This window comes from Pelophylax lessonae, assembly GCF_965119305.1.
Source record: "Pelophylax lessonae genome assembly, chromosome: 5".
Lineage (NCBI taxonomy): Eukaryota > Metazoa > Chordata > Amphibia > Anura > Ranidae > Pelophylax > Pelophylax lessonae.
Genome location: NC_138772.1, coordinates 183,922,297 through 183,949,378, shown reverse-complemented (window position 1 = coordinate 183,949,378; position 27,082 = coordinate 183,922,297). Strand labels below are relative to the sequence as shown.

The 27,082-nt window shown below is 44.5% G+C and overlaps 1 protein-coding gene across 2 annotated transcripts in view; it reads right to left on the bottom strand.

Moving 5' to 3' along the window:
• The window catches only part of LARS2 (leucyl-tRNA synthetase 2, mitochondrial), a 355,149-nt gene that overhangs the window by 171,721 nt on the left and 156,346 nt on the right, over window positions 1-27,082 (bottom strand). For both annotated transcript variants that reach the window (XM_082258151.1, XM_082258152.1), the window contains exon 6: window positions 25,392-25,481. In XM_082258151.1, the coding sequence (XP_082114277.1) occupies window positions 25,392-25,481 (90 nt within the window). The remainder of the gene's footprint in view (window positions 1-25,391; window positions 25,482-27,082) is intronic.

Here is a 27,082-nt window from a genome sequence, read left to right as displayed (position 1 = left end):
ACTACAGTATAATGGCAAGCCTTGCGGGCATGATGATGGACCAGCCCATTTGTGAAAAGAGCTCAAAACAATGCTGGAGGGGCATTCATGAAAGGGGAGTAGGCCCCTGAGGCAAATAAATGTATCCACATGGCGAAGATGAGAATAAAGGCAGGATGCCACTAATAAGAATCTGAGGGTAGGATGGGAAGGAAGTCCTCTGACCCATAGGGGCTTTTTTACTTAGAAATGACCCTGGTGGAAAGGCTATGCCTAATGGAGGCAGAAAGGGTAGAACCAACACAGATAAACACAAAGGTAAGATAGTATTTAGAACACAACTATGCCATTCTTAAAGAGAAATGGGAAAGGTTCCTCAAAGAAAGAGCACAATTGGTGCAGAGGCACACCCAAAGGTGTGAAAACTGAACAGAGAGCTAGCTGAAGGAGAGATCCACCAAGAGGTATTTTCAATAAGTGCAGAGGGTGGTTTCTGCCAAGCAGAGAACCCAAAATGCCAAAAAGGAGGTTGCGCCACGAGTGAAGACAGAGGATTAATTTTTGTTCTGCCTATTTTAGTATCTTTTCTTTTATAATCTTTGAGGAAAGGACAGGTGTAAGACCAGTCCACCTAAAAAGATATAAAACCCTCTAGCCTATTGTCTCGCACCCCCACGGACTGTACCCATGATACTAAAATCCTTGTTTTAGACACGTGGATATTTTAGGCCTCAGGAATTAGCATCATCTTCCAACCTGGCTGTCCAGCATTTCTCTGGTACCACTGGGGTACATGTATTCAAACCTCTGTCAATTATGGCCCAAGTTGATGTTCAACTTTGCCCTGCTCATATTACTGTAAGATTATCACTACTGCTTCTTTTCCTGCATAGTTTTTGTACAGCACATACTGCAGTATAATCCAACGTGTCCTACTGTGTGAGAATTCTTGTTTTTCCATGCAATTTCTTTTTGTCCTGATACACTGTGGAAATGTTTACTCTCAGTTTGGTATTTGTTGTAATGCCTTTTTTTCTTTAATAAAAAATGTTCATGGAAAAAAAAAAGATATAAAACCCAGTTTAGAGTATTCTGAATGAGAGATCAACCAAAAAACGTGGTTACAGAGTGTATTCTGAGCACAAAAACCTCTGTTTGTGCAGCAGGCAGCCAGCATTTCCAGATATACTTTGGGTAGAATAATAAACTCAGAAGGAGGCCTTGCAGAAATGGAAATGTTCTACTGGAAAGGGTTTTAAGTCTTCTGTTAGTAGAGTAAAAATGCCTGTGGGTGAATATGCCTATTTTTTCTTGCACATGAATACTACATCACCATTGTATATATGTCCTAGGTAAAATAGCATCTATGGCCATTTAAAACTGAGTTGCCGATTATTATCTATAACCTCCACTAGATGGCGGTGCATATAAGAGCACCGCTAATTCGCCCATTATTCGCCTGAGAGAGGAGTGTGCATTGTGGTGTATTCTCTACTGCGCATGCTCCTAAACGCGTCGCAGACTAGTGACGTCATCCAGGGGAGTGCTGCATTCCAGCGTGTTGTCCACCCCTCTTTGCCGGCTTTTCCCTCATCTCACTACAAAGCTGACCAGAACAAGCTCCTTGAGTTACAGCACAGGCATACCTAGCCCCTACGCCTCTAGATATCCTCTTGGTGAACCCCTTAATGATGTGCTTGTACTCTTTATCCTCATGTGAGTTTTACTTTTTATATTTGAAATAAATCAATAACAGTCTACACTCAGACATCTGTTTTTCTCTTTTCTCTATGAATATGCCTGAGAACATGGTTACATGTAGGGAAAATTCCTGGCAATATACTTTGGATCCTGGTACTCCAGAAGAAAGATCAAGAATTAGCCTGGGTTAAAGTTTTATTAAACCCAGACTATAAAAAATTGCTCATTACATACTATAAAAGTATGCATATTTACAAAGCCACAAACCAATGGTTTTGTGTAGAGTGAAACATACCTGGTTAATCCTGCCTTCAGCTGTTCCTCCTATCCTCTCAATGTCCTCATGGCAGGCTGGCTGAGATTGTGTAGACCAGCTGGTGTCCTCTACTGAGCATGCTCATATTTCAGTTCCCTTCTAAGCTCTTCATTCTTTTTTCTTTATGTGTGCAGCCCACATGACTAGAGAGTCACATACATGGGCATATACACAGTGGTAAATAATACTCCCCTACCTCCTCCTCCATGTTCACCTATTGCTAAACACTATGGGGGCGGGATATAATATGATGAATGATTACATTTACTAAGAGACTCACAACAAAGCTTAGTTTTATTGAAAATCAGTATTAAATATATCAAATGTAATTGCTAATACATGTAAAGTCAAAAATAGAACATTGAATGCCCCATGAACAAAATAAATGCCAGTGTCAGTCATCTTAGACTACATATTAATCCACAAAAAATACACATCAAATATTCAATGAAGATTTATTGGGAGCTATATAGCAGTTTTTTGATATTTATAATTTCATTTGAATTGCTTCTCTGAAACAGTTTTTTTTTTTTTACTTATGTGACTGGCACAGCATCAATCAGGGCTCGAAAGACACAGGCTTATACTATAGAGAGCAAATATAAGCAGAGTAATTGAAGCCCCTCCCAAGGATCTTTCCCTGCAGAAATAAGGTACTTTGAAAAAAAAAATAAAAATACAGCGGCATGATATATAATTTATGTGAATGAATTATGGCAATTAACACTTCCTCTGGTGTCACTTTAAGGCCAGGGAGCAATTAATATCTTTGATGTTAGTACTATGGGATCCTATGTCTAAGTTACAACATGAGTAACTTGCTAAATATAGGGACGAGGTTTAACACATCCAGAATAACTCACATTTGACATAGAAATCGATTATTTCAGGGAAAAATGTTTATCTTTGTGCTCTGGGTCGAAAGATTGTTTAGCAGTGTCCAAGGGACAATATCATTATTATTATTATTATACAGGATTTAAATAGCCCCAACGGTTTGCGTAGCGCTTTACATTAGGGCAAACAGTATAGTTACAATACAATTGAATACAGGAGGGATCAGAGGGCCCTCCTCGTTAGAGTTTACAATCTAAAAGGGAGGGTCAAGTGATACAAAAAGTAATAACTGTGGGGGATGAGCAGATGGAGAAAATAAAAGTACAGCTGTTAGGTGGAGGCAAGACAGGCTTCTCTGAGGAAATGTTTTCAGGGATTGCCTAAAAGTGGATAGAGTGAGAGATAGTCGGACAGATGGGGGTAGGGAATTCCAAAGAATGGAAGAGAATTGGGAGAAGTCCTGGAGGTGAGCATGAGAGGAGATGACAAGAGAACTAGAGAGCAGGAAGTCTTGGGAGAAGAGAAGAGAATGATTTGGTTGGTATTTTGAGAATAGGTTAGTGATGTAGCTGGGGCCAAGTTGTGAAAGGCTTTGTAAGTTATTGTTAATATTTTGAATGGCGGCCAGTGGAGGGATTGGCAGAGTAGATGAGTCTGACAGCAGCATTCATGGTGGACTGAATCGGGGGAAAGTCTAGGTAAAGGTAAGCCAGTGAGGAGGCAGTTGCAGTAGTCAAGGCATTGGTTAGGAAGGGGCATATTTTGGAGATGTTGCGGAGGTTGAGGCAGCAAGCTTTGGAACATGATTGGATGTGGGGCTGAAAGAAGAGTTTAGAGTCTATGATAACACCTAGCACCCTGGCATGCGGGGATGGGTTGATGGTTGTGCCATTGATCTTGACAAAAAAGTCAGGGGAAGGGGCACATGGGGGAGGAAATATTATGAGCTTGGTTTTAGACAGGTCGAGCTGGAGGAAGTGGTTGGACATCCAGACTGATATTTCTGTTAGTAAATTAGTGATGCGTGAGGAAACTTATAGAGTGAGCTAGGGATTAGAGAGATAGATTTGTGTGTCGTCAACGTAGAACATATGATGAAAGCCATGGGAGGCTGACCCAGGGAGGAGGTTTACATTGAGAATAGGAGAGGTCCATGAACAGAACCTTGGGGGACCCCGACAGAGAAAAGAAGAGGAGAAGAGGAAGTAGAATTTTTAGTGACACTAAAGGTGCTGCGGGATAGGTAGGATGGGAGCCAGCAAAGAGCACAGTCACAGAGACCAAAGGAGTAAAGTTTATTGAGGAGGAGGGGGTGGTCAACCATATCAAAGGCAGCCGAAAGGTCCAGAAGTAGGAGTACAGAACAGTGTCCATTGGTTTTTGCTGTTAGTAGGTCGTTTGTGACTTTAAGGAGAACAGTTTCTGTGGAGTGTTGAGGGCGAAATCCAGACTGAAGGGGATCAAGGAGCTTATTCTTAATGAGGTGGTCACCCAGTTGGTTGTAGACCAGGCGTTCAAGGAGTTTGGAGAAAAAGGGGAGCAAGGAGATGGGGCGTAGGTTAAGAATGGTAGGGTCCAAGAAAGGCTTAAGGAAGTTTTAAAGCAGGGTTAGGCTTTAAAAAAAAAAACATCCCAAGCTTTGAACATCTCATGGAGCACTGTTCAATCCATTATCCAAAAATTGAAAAAGTATGGCACAACTGCAAACCTACCAAGACATGGCCGTCCACCTAAACTGACAGGTCAGGCAAGGGGAGCATTAATCAGAAAAGCAACAAGAAGCCATGGTAACTCTGGAGGAGCTACAGAGATCCACAGCTCAGGTAGGAGAATCTGTCCTCAGGACAACTATTAGTCATGCACTCCACAAATCTGCCCTTTATAGAAGAATGGCAGGAAGAAAACCTTTGTTAAAAGAAAGCCATAAGAAATCCAATTACAGTTTATGAAAAGCCATGTGGAGACAGAGCAAAAATGTGGAAGAAGGTGCTGTGGTCTTTTGGAATCTTTGGCAAGACCTAAAAATTGCTGTTCACAGATCCTCTCCATCCAATCTGACAGAGCTTGAGCTATTTTGCAAAGAAGAATGGGCAAAAGTTTCACTCTCTAGAGTGGTAGAGACATACCCAAAAAGACTTGCAGATGTAATAGCAGCGAAAGGTGGTTCTACAAAGTACTGACTGGGGGGGGGGGGGGGGGGGCTGAATACAAATGCACACCACACTTTTCAGATATTTGTAAAAATGTAAAAAACATTTATCATTTTCCTTCCACTTCACAATTATGTGCCACTTTGTGTTGGTCAATCACATGAAATCACAATAAAATACATTTACATTTATGGTTGTAACATGACAAAATGTGGAAAATTTCAAGGGGTATGAATACTTTTTTAAGGCAATGTATGTAATAAATTTATGGCACTAAATAGTAGGCCAGCAAACAGAAGGACAAAGGGAGTCCCTAATAGTAGCAGGAGTGTAAAGGAAGAAAGAGAAGAAGGGCAGGACAAGGTCAGAGGGGAAAGCAGTCCCTCAGGATACAGCCACTTGTCCACAGCTAAAAGCTGCTTAGCGATCATTATTAAGTCGAGAGCAAAAAATCGGTCAAGGTTCAAACTGTTGATATGGGCAACCCAAGGTTCCCATACCTTCAAAAATTTGGCGTGCGTGTCATACAAAACTGAGGTGAGCTTCTTGTGCACCATAGTCCCCATGAGGCATTGCTTAGCCTCTGCTAGGTTAAGAAATTGTTGTCTCGAGGCTTTAGCCAGTGTCTGGCGAGCTGCCAGGAAAAACGAAGATTACGAATTTCCTCTGATTTCTGGACAAAAGCGCAACAGGCTGGTGAAGCAAAGCCTCCAACAGATCACGGGCCAAATGTACATTCAGTACAGTTCTGATCACTGTGTATACCTGGGTCTTAAAGTGGATTGCCTTGGGGGAGGTCCACCAGATGTGAAGCAAAGTGCCACGCTCTCTACAGCCTCGAAAACACATTGGAGACAGGCTGGGAGTGAACCGAGAGATGCGATCAGGGGGCAAGTACCACCGGTAAAGCAGTTTAGATGCATACTCATGGGCAAGGATATATTTTGAGCATTAAGAAGAGGTGAGCCAAACACTTTTTCAGGAAACCTGAACCAGGGACTTGCAAAGCCGGCTTTTTCAATAAGCACTATTATTTGTGTGTTAGGAATAACCTCTCCATGCACAGGATTGATTGAGTTTCCTGATTTGCTAGACAAAAATATGATCAGCACAAGAAGGATACTAAGTATTACTTTCCTAACCAGATGTGGCATTTAAGAGGTCTGTATTGAGAAATTGGGCGAGTAGGACATCCTAAAGAGGACTTCCTGAGGCTTCCAGAATACTTGTGCAAATTAACACCTTCTAGCACAAAGAGGCCTGTTTTTGAGCTGTGAGTAGAAATAAGCCCAAGTATTCCAGACAAAGCTGGAGTTGGAGAGCAACACTTTTGGAGATGATCACCCAGGCATAGGCTCTAACATGTAAACTGTCCTATGCATGTTTCTGAATAAATTGAGGGGGAAAAAATATATCAGGAGACCTGTATGAGTTCATAGAAGGTTCAAAAGGGTTTCAGGACCATAGAGGCCACTCTAGGAATAAGGAATAGTCCAATGGCCCAAGGACAGCATGAAAAATTACTGTGTATGTTTTTGGTCCAAGACAGGACTAACCACTCTCTTGAGCTTATCATGAACTTGTGATAGTACAAATTTATTAATCTGTCCTCTCGAGGTACAATGACTATTCCCTAAATCTTAGAAATGGCGCAGGGAGTCCTGCAAATCTGGCTGTCTTGGACAAGAAAGATAAAAGAAATGATGGTGCAGGGGTAGAGTTATTAAAGGAGAAGTAGGGCAAAATCTCTTCAGTGACCATAAAATGTGCATTTTTTTTGGTCCTGAACCGGACAAGTGTTTTTACACTTAGCAAGTCTCTTCTTGCATGGCGAGATGGAAAAGGATCAATTACAATGGCGCTAAGGCTTTCACAAAAAGTGGAAATAAGCATCTCAATATCAGCAGACACATTATGTGATGCTATATCAGCCTGTGCATAGGGGCCAAGGGGACAGGTATCTTCCGTGACCTTTTTACATCGCCCCCAGGTCCTCTGGTTCCCTTGTTCCAGGCACATAACTGATTGTATCAAAGTACCGGACAGAACTGGCTGTATTAAAGCCGTTAACTGAGGAATTTAGACCTAAATGCAGAAAACCTTGCCTCAGCCACTGCCATGCAGAGACCAGTGTTATAATTTGTTCCTGCTCTGTTGTTAGAGAGAGTTATCTGAGGTCTCAGCAGAGCAACTGTGTGGACAGTTTGGATTCTGGACAGGGGGGAGCTTTGGTATTGGTTGGGATTACGCTCTGAAGTCATAAATATCCAAACACCTAATAAGGAAACTCTAGTTTCAGAAAGGCACATAGGATGCCTTCTGGCTAGAGTTGTATACTAAGTTTCAAACTGCTGACAGGTTTACTTAAAAACAGATATGTGTAAGGTCGGTAGATACGTCAATTAATTTTTTCTTGTTATTTGAATGATGCAGCTTTTTATCATAAAGTAGAAGATAAAGAACAAAGGAGTGCTTAAATCCAAGTACCGTACATACTGCATTTGTGAACATCATTAAATCCTTTTAATGTGTGATTACTTTGCATATTAAAATTTATAAAAAAAAAAATGGCTTAAAGCAGATGTAAAGCCAAAAATGTTTTGGATAGGATTGAAATGGTTAAAACCCTGATCACATTTTTTGGCCATTTTATGTCCAATTTGAGAAGTCTTATTTACGTTCTGTCCTGTAGACACAACAGGAAATGGTGAGTTGTCACCAGTGTAAGTGTCCCTATAAGAAGATCCCCCGTCTATTTTAAGTGATTGTAAAGTATCTTTTTTTTCTCTAAAAATAACAAACATGTTATACTTACCTGCTCTGTGCCGTGGTTTTGCACAGAGCAGCCCAGATTCTCCTCTTCTCGGGTCCCTCTTTGGTACTCCAGGCCCCTTCCTCCTGTTAAGTGCCCCCAAAGCAAGCAGCTTGCTATGGGGGCACCTGTGCCAAGTTGCAGCTCTGTGTTTCTAGTCATACACAGAGGTGCAGTTCGACCCAAACCCCCTCTCTCTCCTGGTTGGCTAACTGAATTTGATAGCAGTGGGAGCCAATGGTGCCACTGCCGAGTCTCTGCCAATCAGGAGGGAGAGTCCCGGACGGCCGAGGCACTCGCGGACATCGCTGAATCGAGATGGAGCTCAGGTAAGTATTAGGGGTTGAGAGGAGCTACTGCACAAATGCTGCGCCAGAATGCATTAAGATAAAAAAAACCTTCTGCCTTTACAACCACTTTAAAGCGGAGTTCCACCCTGGTTATACATTTTTTAATAAAAATACCCCCGGGACAGTCAGGGCTAGCACATTCCACAATGGCTAGCCTCTGATCTGTCCCGGGTTGCACTTACCTTTTGGGAGAAATACTTACCTTGAAAATGTCTTGTCCAGCACTGCCATCTCAGGTGTGGGCAGCTTGAAGCCAGCGTGATCCTCTTCCGCGTCCTCTTCCTTCTTCTTCGGTCCCACGATGCACTGCACCGGCCCCGACGTCCCTTCCGGTGCACGCGCGTCATCCCTCCACAGCTTCTGGGCATGCCCAGAAGCTGTTTAGAAGGGAATGACGCGCGCGCCCCAGAACTGACGTCGGGGCCGGTGCAGGCGCAATGATTCCTGGGAGCAATGATGTTCAGCTCCCAGGAATCATTGCAAAAGCCAGGAAGTGACGAATCGCCGCGGGCGCCGAGGGGAGGAAGAAGGAAGTAGGGTGAGTATATTTTCTCTACAAGGTAAGTAAAAAAAAAAAAAAAAAAAAATTGTGATTATCCATTTGTTTTTCAGGTGACTCGGCGCGAGAAGATGGAGGTAAGTATAAATTTAGGGTGGAACTCCGCTTTAAGTTCTGTTGATGACTCTAAGTTTTTCTTTTGCTACTTTAAGTACCAATAACAGTGGTCAAGAGGACATATAGGATATAGTGAGGGTATTTCTGCCCAACTGGGACACATACTGCAATAAAAATCTGACAGAAGTTGTACCTCCTCATGACTCTGAACAAAAAGTTTTGGCTTTATGATACATTTTAGAGGCAACCTCTTACAAGAGAAAAATGTAAGCTGTCATGACCTCTCCTTTTGCTAGATATCTGGCTGTCATGCTGATTCTTTTGGCTTCATTACTTTGATCCAATCACCCAAAAAAAGTATAAAGATACAGAATTCTGACTTTTATTCTGCTTTTATTTGTTGCATTATAGTTCCAAGTCAATGATTTAGAAGTAATAGCATTTTCAGAACAAGGCCAACAATGGCAGCCCCCATATTATTTACTGACATAAAGGTGTTCATTAAATAAAAATAAAAAAATCAGTATTTTAGAAATCTGCAGTGTGCAATATCCTACTATAATTGTCATGATCACTAGCTATTAGACAAACAAAATGCACATCATAATTTCAAAAATACCTCTTTAAAAAGAACATTGAGCTGTGATGAGCAGCCAGAAACCAAATACGATAATAACAGCAAGAGGAACAAATGTTCTCTCGGGCTCATTCAATCAGCTCCTGGATGAAAATCACTATGATTCATCCAGACTTTCCGAGTTGGCCAGTTTAAATCCTTTTTGGAAAGAAGACAAATTCTACAAGGAGACACTGAATCAGTCTTGTCACAACATACGAAGCAGAGGGACATGTAAATGGGGGACACAACTTTCTGGTGAGTGGAAAAGACTAAGATTGGTAAGGAAGAATAATCAGTATTGCAGATATCTGAATTGTGCAATAATCTTCTACAGCTATCATGATCCTATTAAACATCAGGTTCTCAAAAACCATGACAGTAATTAGTCAAACAAAATGCACATCATAATTTCAAAAATAACTCTTAATTAACTGCAAAAAGAACATTGAGTGGTGATGGGCAGCCAGGAATCAAATACAATAATAACAGCGAGAGGAACAAATGTTCTCCTGAGCTCATTCAATCAGAACGCCAGCTCTTGGATGAAAATCACTGATTCATTTAGACCTTACCAGTTGGCCAACTTAATTCCTTTTTGGAAATAAGACAAATTCTACAAGGAAACACCGAAAAAGCTTTGTCACAACATTTGAAGCATGAGACATGGAAATGGGGAACAAATAAACTTTCTGGTGATAGGAAACTACTAACCAAACGAAAGTCAAATTAAAGGCAATCCTTTTTAAATTATTTGGATAGTGATGTTGGGCTAGAACCAGGTTTATAGCTTTTGGTGTTCCTGTTCGTGAGATTTCCTCTCTCTAATTGTCCCGATCACTATTCTCCCAAGAAAGAAAATGAGGGTAAACTCCAAATTTTAGACAGCCACCAGAAGAGGAATAAAATCTTCCAATGCACTTGGAACAGTTGTTACTGAAACAACTTAGAGGGGATGTCCTTTATATTGTTTACATATTATCTAATGATCTGTTGAGTCTACAGGACAAGGAGTGAAGGGAAATCTCTAAACATATGGCAAATAAACAGCAATTCAACCCTCCCATGCACTATACAAAATGAAATAAAAAGTTTTGCCTTTAGATAAGCTTTAAAGTGGTTCTAAAGCCTAAACTTTTATATCTTAAAGTGGATGTAAAATATTCATATTTATATATTCATAAAATATGACCTGGGCACATATATCTGTAGTGTTTACCTCTAAAGTCCTGTCATTATCTCTAAAGCCCTGTCATTCCTCTGTTATCAATATGATAAATTCTGACAAGTTCTCCAGCACAAGAGATAAAAGAAGCAGAAAATTTGTGTTGGAAAGGGACCTAGAGACAGCTAAGCAGAGAGCTTGTCTATTCACAGCACAGCTCTGCATGTTTCTTCGTTTATCTGCCTATGTAGAGGGAGGGTGTTTGCCTTTCCTCAAAGCAGCTCACACACAGTGTATGCCTAGACTCCCCTCCCACAGCTAAAACAGAAGAATGATACACAGAAAGATTCTGGCACTCCAAAAGTCAAATGCCTCTGGCCGAACATACTGTATAAAATAGGTGTATTAAAGGTCTACTGTCCAAGCAGATGGAAATGGGCACTTATAACGAGGCAGCCATCCTCAGATTGTGTCCAGAAGCTCTGTAAGACATGTGGGAAGCAAGGAGGGAGGAGGTGCCACTAAGTGTAGTATTAGACTGTAACCATTTATTGTGCAAGATTAAGAACACTTACAGGAAATAAAAGCAATTCAATCCCGTCATAAGATGTGTGGTCCTAGATCTTTGTAGTGGCCCTGTGAGGCTTCACAATCTCCCCGAACACCAAGAGAAGGTTGTTGGTGTCTGAATGTCCAGCAGTGAACCTCCACGCTAACCAGCGTGGAATGCAGAAGCGGGAAAGATGTCACCGCTGTGGGGCGGAAGTCTGGATCATGGGCTGTCAGACAAGGAGGCGGAGGCTACGTGCTCAGAGCTCACAGCTCCTTCTACTGACCTCAAGAAGGAGGGTGTTCAGGGAGATTGTTAAGCTCACAGGACCATTGCAAACATCTGGGACCACACATCTTATGACGGACATGAATTGCTTTTATTTCCTGTAAGTGTTCTTAATCTTGCACAATAAATGGTTACAGTCTAATACTACACTTAGTGGCGCCTCCCCCCTCCTTGCTTGAAACAGAAAGAACAATTTCTAACATGATGTGCACTTTCTAAAGAATATAGAAAGCTGAAGACAGCAGATATACATGTAAAACCTATGTAGGGAGATTTGTCTCATCTCTGTGTATCATCTGAGGCTGTTAAATTTACTGGGTATATGTGAGGGTTTACATCTACTTTAACGCATTCCATGCATTAGGGTAAAAAATGTTTAGGTAAAAGTATCAGCTCCCCCCATCCTTCCCAATACTTACCAGAGTCCTCGCGCGATCCTGCGCTTCTGCCTCGAAACTGCGTAGAAGTCTAGGCAGAAGCTTGAGAGAAGGGAAGGCGTCAATCAGCCGATACTGACCCCCATGGAGCCACCAGCGCATCTGTGGCGTCTGCCAGAGGATCCCTTGACAAAGAAACAAACCTCTGCACCTTTTTGAGCCAAGACGCCAACAGATCCACCTCGGGGACACAGCTGATGAAACACCTCCGAATAAAGGGACCACTCCCCGTGCACCAACTCCTGACAATTTTCCACCCGGGAATGTGTACGGCAGTGAGGGCTGTAACGAACCGTTCTGCACACCTTAGAATGCTGGCTACCTCGCCTGGAGTTCCAAGACATTGATCAGTAGTTTGGACACTTCCAGAGTCCAGATCCCCTGAGCAGAATGCTTGCCGGGCACGCCTCCGCAGCTGGACAGGCTGGTATCCGTGGTGACCACTGTCCAATACAAGAGGAAGAAACGATTTTCCCAGCGAAAGCGCCTGGAGAATGAATCAGGGACTCCTTCGTGCCCCGACTCAGCAGGATCTGATTGTCCACAGACTGCAGAGTCTTGTCCCATTTGGTCAGAATTTCCCTTTGCAGGGACCTCGTATGGAACTGTGCAAACGGAACCGCCTCAAAAGGTAGACACCATCAGGCTCAGCACCTGCATGCAAGTCAGGAGGGATTACCATTTGTTGGACAGCAGGAGGCGAATTGCAGCCTGCAATTTCTGGAGTTTGTCCAGGGGAAGGAGCACTCTGATTAAGGCTGAGTCCAGAGTCAGGCCCAGATAGTCCACCTTTGTGGACGGAACCAGAGCAGACTTCTGAAAATTTACAATCCAGCCGAACTCCCGCAGAGTTTGTATTGTGATCTCCAGATTATCCACCAGGGGAGAGGGAGACTCCTCTCGCAGAAGGAGATTGTCCAAGTAGCCCATTACCGCGATCCCCCATTGGCATAGCAAAGCTAGCACTGGGGCTAACACTTTTGTGAAGATCCGAGGAGCAGATGCGAAACCAAAGGGTAAGGCCACAAACTGATAATGCTCCTCTCCGACAGCAAAGCGGAGAAAAAGCTAGTGATGGGCACATATTGGAATGAGAAGGCAGGCATCCTTGATAACGATAGAGGTGAGGAAATCCCCCTGATGCAGGGATGCCACCACTGTTCGAATGGACTCCATTCTGAACTTCTGCACCCGCACAAACACGTTAGCGCCTTGAGGTCCAGGATTGGACACACTTTGCCTTCCTTCCTGGGAACTGTGAACAGGTTCGAGTAAAAACCCTGAAAACATTTTGAGGTCGGAACCGGGACAATCACCCCTTAAACGAACAGGCCTAGTACCGCTCAAACAGGCCCTTTAAGCGGTCTGGGGACAGGCACAAGTTGGAAGGAAAAGCCTTGCCTGGGGACAAGAGCGAAACTCGATCTTGTAGCCGGACCGAATGACTTAGTGGACCCACTTGCCTAGCACCTGGGAAGTCCGGAAACCAGCAAAGACATCCCCCCACTCCCCCATACGGGCAAGGGCGCATCTTCATGCAGAAGAAGCCTTGTCCACGGGTCTGGAGAAGCCTGATCTTGGCTTGCCAGACCAGGTTCGTTTTGATCCTCCAGAAGAGGCCCTGAAAGGGACGAAAAAAATTCTTATGACCTGAAAAGGAAGGCCCACGTTACGACGAGGTACCTTGCCTTTAATAGTCTGCAGGAGAAAAAATGGATTTTTGTAAAATCTTACCGTAAAATCCTTTTCTCTTAAGCTCATTGACAGACGTAGTCCTCGTTGATTAATAACAACTCGGGTTATGCTGCCCTCTACAGGAGTTGGACTAGACAGGAAAGAAAACGTTCTGGCCACATCCTAGGGGCAGTCCCAGAGGGTATATCCTCTCACTTCCTGCTACAGCAAATCAGTTATGTCACAAAGCAGTGTTTAGAGAATTTAACCCAACCCAACTCAAAACAGAGGGGCGGGTACTACGTCTGTCAATGAGCTTAAGAGAAAAGGATTTTACGGTAAGATTTTACAAAAATCAATTTTTCTCTGTCGCTCATTGACAGACGTAGTCCTCGTTGATTAATAACAACTCGGGACGTCCCAAAGCAGTACCACAAATGAGGGGTAGGATTACAGAAATCAAAATCCAGAAGGCCCAATCGGAGCCAACCAGAAGCATCAAGGACTCATCGAGCACAAAGATGAGACCTAAGTGAAACACCCAACAAACCCTTGAGGTAGACCAACAGTCTCCTGCAGAACCTTGTGGCCAAAAGAGGCATCTGACGATGCCATCACATCAACTTTATAAAATGTTGTAAAGGTATGAACCAACGATCAAGTCATCGCCTCGAAAACCTGGATCGCTGACGCCTGATGGCGGAAGACCCAGGAGACACTAGGCGCCCGGGTAGAGTGCGCCTTAACAGGGAACGGAGGATTCCGACCCTTAATAGAATAAGCCTGTACCACCGTCTGACTGATCCATCTAGATATGGTCGCGGCAGACACAGGCAACCCCCTTCAAGGGCTATCAGTGATCACAAAAAGTGAGTCTGTCTTACGAAAACAAGTTCGTAGTAGTCAAGTGTATCCTTCTGAACCCCATCCAAGGAGTGTAATGCAGCTCCCAAGGATGGCTAGTCTTAGGACACGGGGAAGGTAACACAATATTTTTATTCAGATGAAAACTCTGAAAACCACTTTAGGAAGGAAGGATGGATTCGGAAGAAGAACCACCTTATCCCTATGAACCACCAGAAATGGGGAACGACAAGATAATGCGGCCAGTTCTGACACCCTGCGTGCAGAAGTAATGGCCACCAAGAAGGCCACCTTCTGGGATAATGTAAGCAAGGGAATCTCCCTAATATCTTCAAAGAGAAGTTTCTGAAGAACTGACAACACTAAATTAAGATCCCAGGCGGTAAGGGTGCACGCACTGGCGGAGCCAGATGTCGCACCCCTTGGATGAAATTCCGCACCAAGGAATGATTAGCCAAAGGTTTCTGAAAGAAGATTGCTAACGCTGAAACCTGACCCTTGATAGTGCTCAAGGACAATTTCTGCTCAACCCCTTGTTGCAGAAAGACCAAGATTCGGATCACCGAATAGGTATGTGGGGGAAATCCAAGAGATTCACACCACGCAAATATAAGACTTCCATGTGCTGGAAGTCGCTTTCCTTGCTTTAACTAGAGGTAGGAATAACTGAAGCTGACACTTCCTTGTCCTTCAGTACCTGGGTCTCAATGGCCAGGCCATTAAGCCAGCGATTGTAAAGCAAGATGGAAGATCGGTCCCTGAGACCGCAAATCCTCCCTGAGAGGAAGTCTCCAAGGAACGTCCGCGACTAGCCTCACCAAGTCGGCGTACTAGGCTCGACGAGGTCAGCCCGGAATTTCCAGAATAACTGGAATTCCCTCCACCTCTATCCTGCGAAGAAGTTCCCGCAGTAACTTGAGAGGATGGAAGGCATGCCGTAGCTGATACTGCCCCCACGGGGCGATCAGCGTTTCTGCTGCGTCTGCTAGAAGATCGCGGGTGCGAGCTACAAACCTCCGCACCTTCCTGTTGAGCCAAGGTGCCAACAGATCCACATCCGGGGTGCCCCAATGAAGGGACAGCTAGTGAGATACCTCTGGATGAAGAGGCCATACCCCTTGATCCAGAATCTGACGGCTGAAATAATCTGCCTGCCGATTTCCCACCCCCGGAGTGAACAATGCGGGGAGATCCGGAACAAACCGTTCCGTCCAACGAAAGATGCTAGTCGTTTCGATGGCCACCAGGACATTCTAAGTGCCCCTTTCTTGACATAAGTCACGACCGTGGCATAGTACGATTGGATCCGAATCGGGCTGCTCTAGAGCTGCTCGGTCCAGTAAATCAGACAAAATCTGATCGCTCTCAGTTCCAATACCCTATTGGTAACCTGGATACTATCGGAAAGAATGACTTCCCCTGGTTGAGCATCGGAGGCTCCCTGGTCCGCTCGCCCAACCGGATCCGATTGTCCAGGAAATCGGAATTCTGATTCCATAAGAAAAGAATCTCTTTCAGGAGAATTCGGGTATGAGACTGGGTATACGGTACTGCCTCTAAGAAGGCCACCATCCGTCCCAGCCAATTGACGGACAGCAAAATCCGAATCGTTGACTGAACCTTCTGGAGTTTCTCCGCAAGGAGAAAACCTCTTGCCCAGGATGTATCCAACCTTAGGCCCAGATAGTTCAGTCTCCTGGTGGGAACCAGGGATGTGGGAAAGCGAAGAAAAACGCTGATGTCCTGCGATGATGGGGATATAAAGATAGGCATCCTAAATGTCTATGGACGCCAGGAATCCCCCTGATGCAGGAAGGCCACCACTGTTCGGATGGACTCTATTTTTCCCCAAGTCCAGAAATTGGACGCACCTTGCCCTCTTTCCTGGGCATTGTGAACAGGTTTGAATAGAACCCCTGAAACCGTTAAATGTTAGCAGGGAAGAATCGCACCGGTGGAAGTGATCGAAACTCGATCCTGTATCCTGACCGTATGACCTCGCGAACCCCTTAGTCTGGGGTTCCGGCAAGCCATGGATCCGGAAACCGGTGAAGACGTCCCCCCACTCCAGAGATGGGTAGGGGCGCATCAGGCTGTATTTTTCAGGCTTGGCTGAGCCGGACTTTTTGTTTAGCCGACCAGCGCCCTTTGAAACCCCTCTAAAGGGGCTTTGGAGGGTTTCGCCTTATCGCCCGCCCTCGCGGAACGAACAACTCCTTATGAGCAGAAAGGGAAGGTCCTCGCTGGCTACGAGGTCCTCTTTAACCTAACAGTCTGTGGCAAGACAGCAGGTGGTACCGTCTATCCTTTAAAGAGGGATTCCTCAAACGGATAGCGCCTAGCCATGCGTTAGGAAATAACAGGGGTTCGTTTTAAAACGGCCCCATTTGGGTAAAGGAAAATCCTTTGCCCTTTTGGTAGGCTAATAAGTACCAAAAAGGAATTTCAGTCTCAGCTACCTCTGCCGGTATAACCTCAAGACCAAAGGTTTCCCGGACGGACACAACTAGTGCATCCACCACTCTTGTGCTATGGCGGAGGCAGAAACGTTCTTCTCACTGCTGAGGAGACATTACCTGAGACAACAGCCCCATAAGAGGGACCTGCAGCTGCATTGACCAGCTCTGAATCCGTATCTGAAGTATCAGATAAACAATAGGGGTAGGCGGGGGTCGCTTCTTGACCCCCGTCCCTGACAGGCCACCTCCACCCGGGATACCAAAGACTCCAAAACTGCCGATAATGCATTAAAAACAAGTGGGGTACTGGAGGGTCCTGCGGCCACCTTAAGGGGATCAGGTGGGGATACCTATGCGGCAGGGTCAATGATTATACAAGACACTTGCCAGCGACAAAAAATGACAAAGTAAAAAACTTTTTTTTTTTTTGTGTCCCCCAGTCGCAACAGCGCCCCTCAGTGTTACCTGCCTTTTTGGACCCCAGAGAGAGAGAGAGACCCCAAGGCTCATCCCTGATGCACAGAAGTTTTCATCAGCTTGCTCAGTGCTGTCCTGTTACAGACAGGAAGTCTTTGGCCCTATTTCCTGGGTAAAGGAGGCGGCTCCGCCCCTTAACACGCCTACCGGCGCCTCCCCCTGGCTCCATGAGGTGTTTGGTCACCTCAAACATGGCCGCCCCCATGTTGGAGACACGAGGCTACGCCAATATGGCGGCCTCGTGTGCTCTGCAAGAAAATGGCGGCGGCCTGTTAAGATAGCGGCGGCTTAGCAGCGGCCTGCGGGATGCTGTATACGGCCTAGCGGCCTGTGGGAGTGCATCGCCCTCCCAAACTTCACCCTGGATGGTGATCAGCCTGGCCGGCGGTACCGGACTCTGGTGGGCCGCATGCGGTCCGTGCCTGCCCTTGCTGGAGGAATGCGATCTGGACTGCAGTTATACATGCACAGACATCGCCCTGTGAACACCTCTGACAGGTAGGATACCTTATGCTACCACAGTAATATTCTAGTACTGCCACTGACTTCAGTCATCTTTACAGTTTTGAAATGACATTAGATTGTCAGCTCCCAAACCAAGCCTCCTTGTTACTTATTCACAAAAATCACATTCAAATATGGGGATCTGTGACATGTTATAGGATAGAAGGGAGACCCATCCTTACCATTTCAGAGAGGGGCCCGCGTTCACCACAAAACCCGTCAGGGGAAAAGGGGGAACATACTACTCACCATACCGGAACCAGGCGGGCGCCAACTCCTGACAGTACCCCTCTCCACCGGGGTGGGAGGGCTGTCGATCAATACGGACGCCGTGACTCATGGTCATTGGCGTTTCAGCGAGACGTTTAACTCGCAGGGTCAGTCCCCGTCCAGTGGGACTATGTCGATCCATGGCCTGCACGCGCTCGTAGGCTGAACTGGGGTGACCACTGGATCTCAACATCCAGCCCGTCGCCCAGTTCCAGCTTTCTTGCTTGAAGATCTCACAGGAACACTGGAGAAAAAAAGCTGTCTAAAAATCTTCTAAGAAAAAAATCCTGCCAGGACCGAAGATCCCAGCAAGGTATCTAGGTCCTTACTCCTAACTAGACAGAAAAAAACGGATTTGCTGTAGCAGGAAGTGAGAGGATATACCCTCTGGGACTGCCCCTAGGGTGTGGCCAGAACGTTTTCTTTCCTGTCTAGTCCTACTCCTGTAGAGGGCAGCATAACCCGAGTTGTTATTAATCAACGAGGACTACGTCTGTCAATGAGCGACAGAGAAAGTACTACTCCCCCCTGTGAGACCTTTAATGATGTCATCCAGGGTAGCTCCAAACAGGTGATTTCCTTAAAAGGGGAGATGAGTCAAGACCTTTTTAGAAGTTTGATCCGCAGACCAGCACCAAAAGACATGCCCAATGGCCACTGCCAAAACAGAGAGGGGAAACATCAGGGGAGCTGCATCCAAGAGGCATCAAAGATAAACTGCAGCCCCTGGACCAGTTGGTTCGCCAGCTCGGCAAAGGAAGGGGGGAGCTGTTTCCCCTCAAGGTCACGGTGTAGGAGCTTAGCCTACTCGGTCAGAGTTTGTGACACTAGGGCAATGGTGAATTCCAGCCTCATTGCCAAACCAACCAGAGTGTACATAGTGCGGGCCACAGCCTCACCTTCAAGTTAGCCGGATCCCTAAAGACCGAGGACTCTTCAACCAGAATCATGGTTGCCTTGTTTAATCTGGAAACCGGAGGGTCCATCAACGGTGGCACAGTCCACTTCTTGAGAAGGGATTCCTAATAGGGGTAACGCCTAGTAAAGTGCTTAGGGACCCCACGGGGACGCTTTGGTGTTCTCCACTCTTTGGTGTTCTCCACTCTTTAGCGACAATTCTGTCAAAATAGGCGGGGAAAGGAAACACATTTGCTGCTTTGGATGGCTTGTGAGTGCCAAAGATCAGCTGTGTCTCCATCGCAGCTTCAGATGAGTCCTCCCTCTTCAGGGTCTCATGCACAGATACAATCAGTGCATCCACCAGCGCCTTTTCGAGTGAGGTCGAAGACGTAGAGGAATCATCCACACTATCAGAGGATTCCAGGCGCGTGGTTGCAGACCCAGCATGGTGACCCACGTCCGCGGCAGCCGAATCAGATTCAGGATCTGATGAGACAGATGAGGCAGGGAGCGCTTTTTGCTAGCCTGTCGCCCGCAAGCCACCTCCACCCAGGACACAAGGGACTCCAGGACCGCTGTCAGTGCATGGATTGATGATTGGGACCCGGAGGGCTCCGCAGCCTCAGAGAGGGGATCAGGGGGGGAAACGTGCTTCAAAGACTCCATGAGAAACTTGGGAAAGGTTCCCCTGGGTTTGGGACTTTGTAGGCACAAAAATTTGGAAAAAGTTTAAATATACGAAAATAATTTACTCAAAATACAAGAAATACAAATCCAAGATTAAAAACGGCAAGCAGCAATATAATGACAAATAGTATAACCGTGACTGTTCCAGAACCTGAGACCCAACATGTTTCGGAAAAAACCTTTTCCTTCTTCAGGGGTGGTTCTTTTGAAGTGCTCTAACAACGAAACAACAACATGATCACAAAGTTATACATGTAATGACTTGTACACTTGAAAATTGCATACATGGATGTACATATTGATAGTATTCATATGCATATACATTTATCACAAAGATATAGTTAGTTGAGGCACTTACATGGTTATACTTGCATTAGATTATGGTGCTTGCAGATCAAGTTAAAAACAAGTCGGTTGACCGTATTGCAGATTGGCAGTGCTTTTTTCCTTCTAAGAATCAAGAATATATCCTGGACTGAACTGGGTATAGTATTGAATGTAATCAGGCAATTTTTTCCCCCATATATATGGCCACCTGAAGTCCTAAAGTATGGATGCCAGACCCTAGTTCACTTTGCCAGATTGCTGAATAAAAAAGGAGGAAGAAAAATCGATATATGAGCTGAAAAGGCTTAAGTCGCTAAAAAGTGTATACTAATGGCTTCATATTGAGGGTATCTCTGGCTAAGATATCCCACAGGATCTGCTAAATAATCCAAAAATTTGTGTAGAGCAGACTTACTTATTCAGCAAGAGATAGCACGTTTTCAATCCCCATGGCGGAACGTCCCTCAAGAATGCCTACAAAAGGGCCCTCTTGAGTGACAGACAACAATTATTAAAACCCATAAATTGGGACAACAAGAGTGATGGCAGTAACCTTAGAATTATTACACCTTATATGTACCAGCATCATAAAATCAAAAAAATTGTGGCCAAACATTGGCATCTGCTAACATCTGATCCCATTTTGGGACAATACCTTTCCAGTTCGCCAAATTTTACCTTCAAAAGAGCCCCAGCGCTTCGGGACAAATTAGTCCGAAGCGAATATGTAAATAACACCTCTGATTGCTGCAAATATAAAGGTACATTTATTTGCGGTAGATGCCACTACTGTGGGTACATGCTAACACAAAATAACCCTCTGGTCAGATATTCAAGGCGAAACATTTCGCCAATTGTCGCACAGCAGGCGTTATTTATGTGCTCTTATGTGACTGTAAATGTTTCTACATAGGAAAAACTAAGCTGGAATTTTGGAGACGAGCATATCGTCACATAACCAGCATGAAAAAATCGGACCCAGACCTTCCCCTTGGACGACATGTCGGCTTAGTTCATTCTGGCAAATTTCCCAAGATCAGATTTCTAATCTTGGATCGTATCCACCCCAGCCACAGGGGAGGGGACTGGAATAAGAGTCTCCTCCAGATCGAACTGAGGTGGATACACTTTCTCAGAGCAACTGAGCCCCCGGTCCGAATGGTGTTATATCTTTTAAGCCATTCCTAGAGGGGTTCAGCTCTGGTGGAATGGAAACATAACACTTTTACATCTTGATGTTATACCCCTTTTAGACTGTTGGAGCATGTATCTGTGATCTTAACTATCATTATGGTACAATATTCATTTGTTAATAAAATATGCCAATATGTCCAACACAAGTTTAATCCAAGTTGGTCCCGTATTCCTTTTGGCAGTGCTGGAAATTATAGAGTTAATTAATATTGGATTTTATGAAACATTAATTTTGTTTGCCCAGATTCCTCTAATGATTTGATTCCTTTTTCCATCTTTTACAACACGCACTAGTTGGGTGTATAGTGATCGGGTGATTTCCCCCAATATGGCCATCCCGGCATGGGCAGACACGCCGCCGCTATCCAGAGGTGTGTCCTATTGGTTATTTCCATCAGTCTCTGCTTCCGGGTACGTGAGGCAGCTAAACCAATCGGATCCGGGGTTCTCTTTGTACTTCCGGTTCCGTGTCTGTGCCGGTGGAACGCACATGCCATTTCCGCCCACACCTGCATCACGACGCACGCACATGTGCGGTGTATAGGGGTGGGCCTGGCGTGTACGATCCAGGAAGCCCTCACTTGGACGCCAGCTGAAGGAAGTTCCTTGCAAATGGAGGTACTATTTAAATAACATTTTGGCTCCATTCAGCTACATTGGCTGCTCGGAGACCGCCATGTGGATTGAAAATGTGCTATCTCTTGCTGAATAAGTAAGTCTGCTCTACACAAATTTTTGGATTATTTAGCAGATCCTGTGGGATATCTTAGCCAGAGATACCATCAATATGAAGCCATTAGTATACACTTTTTAGCGACTTAAGCCTTTTCAGCTCATATATCGATTTTTCTTCCTCCTTTTTTATTCAGCAATCTGGCAAAGTGAACTAGGATCTGGCATCCATACTTTAGGACTTCAGGTGGCCATATATATGGGGGAAAAAATTGCCTGATTACATTCAATAGTACTATACCCAGTTCAGTCCAGGATATATTCTTGATCCTTAGAAGGAAAAAAGCACTGCCAATCTGCAATACGGTCAACCGACTTGTTTTTAACTTGATCTGCAAGCACCATAATCTAATGCAAGTATAACCATGTAAGTGCCTCAACTAACTATATCTTTGTGATAAATGTATATGCATATGAATACTATCAATATGTACATCCATGTATGCAATTTTCAAGTGTACAAGTCATTACATGTATAATTTTGTGATTATGTTGTTGTTTCGTTGTTAGAGCACTTCAAAAGAACCACCCCTGAAGAAGGAAAAGGTTTTTTCCGAAACATGTTGGGTCTCAGGTTCTGGAACAGTCACGGTTATACTATTTGTCATTATATTGCTGCTTGCCGTTTTTAATCTTGGATTTGTATTTCTTGTATTTTGAATAAATAATTTTCGCGTATATTTAAACTTTTTCCAAATTTTTGTGCCTACAAAGTCCCAAACCCAGGGGAACCTTTCCCAAGTTTACTATTAGGGATGTGGCACGCACATTAGGAATACTGGCCACAAGCAAAACCCCATAATTCAAAGACTCCATGAGTCACCAGGGAGACCCCACAAAAAAGTGTAAAACACTGCTAAGGGACAACTGGCAGCACCACCCAGTCGCCAGGCACAAAGCACCAAGCGATCCTCAGCAGAGAGGGGCAGGACCCCATCAGACTCACCACCCACAGAAACAGGCAGCTGCAGCCACCAGGAGAATCTGCACTACACATGCAGGGATCAGGAAGTAAAATGATCCAGAAGCCAGCACCAGGGGATGAACCACAACAAAATGGCCTCCGGACTACAAAAACATGGCCGCCATGTATAGAAACACAGAGGCTACAACAAAATAGCAGCACCACAAAGCTTAGAGGGACCCAGGAGGTAGACTAGGCCTCAAGGACAGATCCAGCCAGGACGGGGGACCCTGGTAGGAGCCCCCACCAGGGGCAACTCCCCCCCCCCGCACATTTCATCGCCCAGTCGCCAGCAGTGCACCCCCTTGGCCTACATCGCCAGTTAGCACCCTGCCCACATCCCAGGAAAGTGGCCAGACCACCCAAACAGCCCCAGCGTGGAGGGGGGGAGGGGAAGGATAAGGGACTTGGCAATGGGGGTGCCTGTGGGAAGGAGGAGAGGAGGGGCCCACGTCCACCCCAAAACCCTCCAGAGGGAGAGGGGGGACAGCTACTCAGCAAATCAGAAACCAGACAGGCACCACTCCTGACAGAACCCCTCTCCATCAAAATGGAGGCTGTCGGCCAGGCGGATCTCTGCGACTTGGGCCGAGACCCGGTAGTTTGCGACCTTGCAAGGCATTTAACTCGCAGGCCAGCCCCCGTCCAGTGGGGCTATGTTGCAGCCCCCCTAGCGCTGAGCCTGCTACACTTGGGTGACCACTGGATCTAGATTACCCAGACCGTCGCCCAGTCCAGCAGTTGATTGTAGATTTCACAGGAAAAAATCCAGGAGAAAAAAAAATTCTATCTAAAAAATTTTGCCAGAACCAAAGATCGCAGCAAGGAAATAGGTCCTTACTCCTGACTAGGCAGAAAAAAAACTGAGGGGCTATAGCAGACAGAGGGAGGATACCCCCTGGGACTGCCCATGGGTGTAGCCAGAATTGTTTTTTGCTTAGTGTCCTACTCCTGTAGGGGGCAGTATAACCCAATGGTTATAAATATCAGGAGCTGTGTCCGTCAATGAACGAAAGAGAAAAATGCTCAGCTAACCAAACTCCTATAATGTGATGAGGGCTTTTCTTGATCTGTAATAATAAATTGTTGTATACCTCTGTTATAAAGTAGATGGAGTAGGCACATTCACAGGGCTAGTAAGAATATTTAGAAGAAGGGATGGACTAGAAGATGCTCTCTCATTACTGGTAAAGCAGGAAAAAGTGTTAATTGGTTGGAGAATATTTATAAAGCGGAGACAAGCATGAAAAATACAATGCAGGTGAATCTTCCAGTGTATGTGTTTGAAAATACTTGGAACGATTAACCACCTGTGAATATTTGTCCTCTTTCACATGGAGTGATTACATGCGTGCCCTGTGCAGGGCAGTGATTTGCTGTCTGTGTGCTTGGTAGAGAGACTCACCCTCTGTATTTGTTCCGGCAGCCATTATCTTTGAAAGCAAAAGTGAAAGAAAATACATTTTTTTAGTGGTCACCATACCAGGAATACAGGTGAAATTTTCCATTGGGACCTTGGTGACTGCCTGGCTATGGGACAGGAATAGAGATCAGCTTGGGCGTCTTCCAAACCCATCTCAACTAGAACTCGTGCTTTTTTTTTTACTCCAATGAGCTGCAGGCCAGGCCATTCCCACACCTATACCAGGCCTGCAGCTCACTGGTGTAAAAAAAAAAAAAAAAAGCTGAGTTTAGCGTTCCAATAGAAAGGAAAGGAGTTTGGGCTCGATAAACCCCAAGTTGCCATGGTGACAAGAAATTTCATCCAGGCGCCTGGGCTGCTGCCCAAATGCACCACAGACCTCTCACACGCTATGTATCCCAGGCTCTGCTTGCCTGTCTGTGGGCCCAAGACTGGCATAGCGGGTGCCACTGGGTAGAAGGGAGGGAGGAGAGCGAACGTCACTTCCCAGTCCCCGTTGACAGTTTCCCTGGCCACTAAGGCAGGGAAAGTATGTAATGCAGTGGGGAGTGGAGCGGAGGGGAAACATCCAGGGTCACAAATTTAAGTTTTGACATGTTGGGTATCTATACTAATATACTTGGTGTAACCTCCATTATATTTTACCAAAAAATTGGATACTTTATTGCGTTTTTATACCCTAAAAAATCCTTTTAATGTGTTTTTTACCTTTGTGGTAATATTGTGTGACATAAAACATTGGAACTACCACTATCTTATTTGCTAGGGTGTCTGCTTTCAGAAATCAGAAAATGTTTGGGAGTTTTATGTAATCTTATTGCCTAAAATTATTTTTTAAACGTTCAAAAAAATGCAAAAATGGCTCTGGCAGCGACTACAGGATTGGGAACATGTTACACCCGTAAGCATTGGTTAAAAAAAAAAAAAAAAAAAAACTGTCTCCTAACTTTTTTAGCTGGCTCCTAGATTCAAAGCAAATTTGTTAAGCCCTGAGTTTGGGGGATGCCCAAGCTCATCTTTAGACAGAAAGTGAAGGCAAATCTCCCCAATGGGATACAGATGGCAAAAAATGTCAACAGGCAGTTTATCTGTTATTTACCTCTTTCTGGTATACAAGTCCAGCTTCGTACATTTTGACAAACAGATACTGAGTCCATTTGTAATAATCTGCTGAACATGTGGTAACTTCCTGTAAAAAAAATAATAGTAAATAATAAGCATGTGAACATACTGAACACTTTGTATCAAACAAAATTATTAAGGCTCCGTTCACATGTAGGCGTTTTGGGGCATTTTTGGGGCGTTTTTCTGCTCTAGGATCAGCTCTCAAAACGCCCAACAAGACAAATCCTATTCATTTCAATGGCCCCTGTTCACATCTGAGCGTTTTGAAGCTGTATACAAAACGCCCAACGCTCAAAAAAGTACATGAGCTTCTTTTTGGGCAGATTACAGGCGTTTTCCATTGATTTCTATTCAATCTAAAAACGCCTGCACAAAAATCGCGGTAAAAATCGCGGTAAAAATCGCCGCAAAAATCGCGGTAAAATCGCGGTAAAAACGCGCGAAAAACGCTACGCTCAGGTGTGAATGTAGCCTAAAATACATAATACTTTATAAAAAAACAATATATAATAAATATATGTATATATATATATATTTTTTTTATATGTATGTATTAAACCCAAAGACAAAAATGTAATATATTGCAGCTTACAATCATTAGATGTGGTGGCTGCATTCGTTTTCTTTTTTTTTTAGGCTTTTTAGGCTCTGTTTTCACCTGGTGATCTGGCCAGTAACGCACATCTTTTTTTAAACAGACACCACACTGGATAAAAAAAAAAAGTACAGGGGGTAGATTTGGACAGCAGCATTGTCAATTTGGGGGGAGGGGAAGGTTAGAAGTACTAGCAGATTTAGATACTAACAAACTGAAGCCAAACTCCAGCTAGTACTTTTTAATCAGTTAAAGGGTAACTCCACTTTCGTGGGGAAGAAAAATAGCATATAAAGAAAAAATAATATAGCACATACAATTGTGCCACTAATCATATTGTAATTTAACGTTAATAAAATGACCTTTTCTCTTCAAGCTGCAGCTCTGTAATTTTCTGAAAATGCAATGCAGTATGGCTACCTGGAGCTGTTCTGTACACAGAATGTATCCTGACCACACCCCAGAAACATAATTTCCTACTTGTGTGATTGGCTCACTGATTTTCCCAGAAGTCTACACTAAGATACAAGTCAGATTTCAGGCATTCCCTTCAACAAAAATTTAATTTTTGGTGAGATACTCCCAAAAAAATAATCACGCCTAAAGGTATGCAGGCCCAGTAGCATTCCTCATTAGAGCCCTGCAGATGCACAGCTAGTTGATAATTAAGAAACCACTCCCATTAATGCTGGTTTATATATATGCGATGCGGGAACCCTGCGAATCCACTGTGGGTTACCGCATCCCATTAAAATCGCAGGCAGTTCACACTGCCATATGCAAATTGCTGGGGGTGTCAAGACAAAGTTAACGACACCCCCAGATCAGTTTGCATATCACAGTGCAAACTGACAGTTCGAACATGAATCGGATTGCATAGGTGTGAACACCCTTGACTAACTAAGCGCAGGAACAAATAAAAAGCTATAAGTGTAAAGAAAAATCACTTTGCAGAAATAAAAACTAAGAAGAAGAAGAAAAGGCTGAGACTGCAGCCCCAGTCAAGGGAAGCCTGCCTACTCCTAACTAGGCAAAAGACAAACTGAATTGGGAATGCTGCTAGCAGGGGG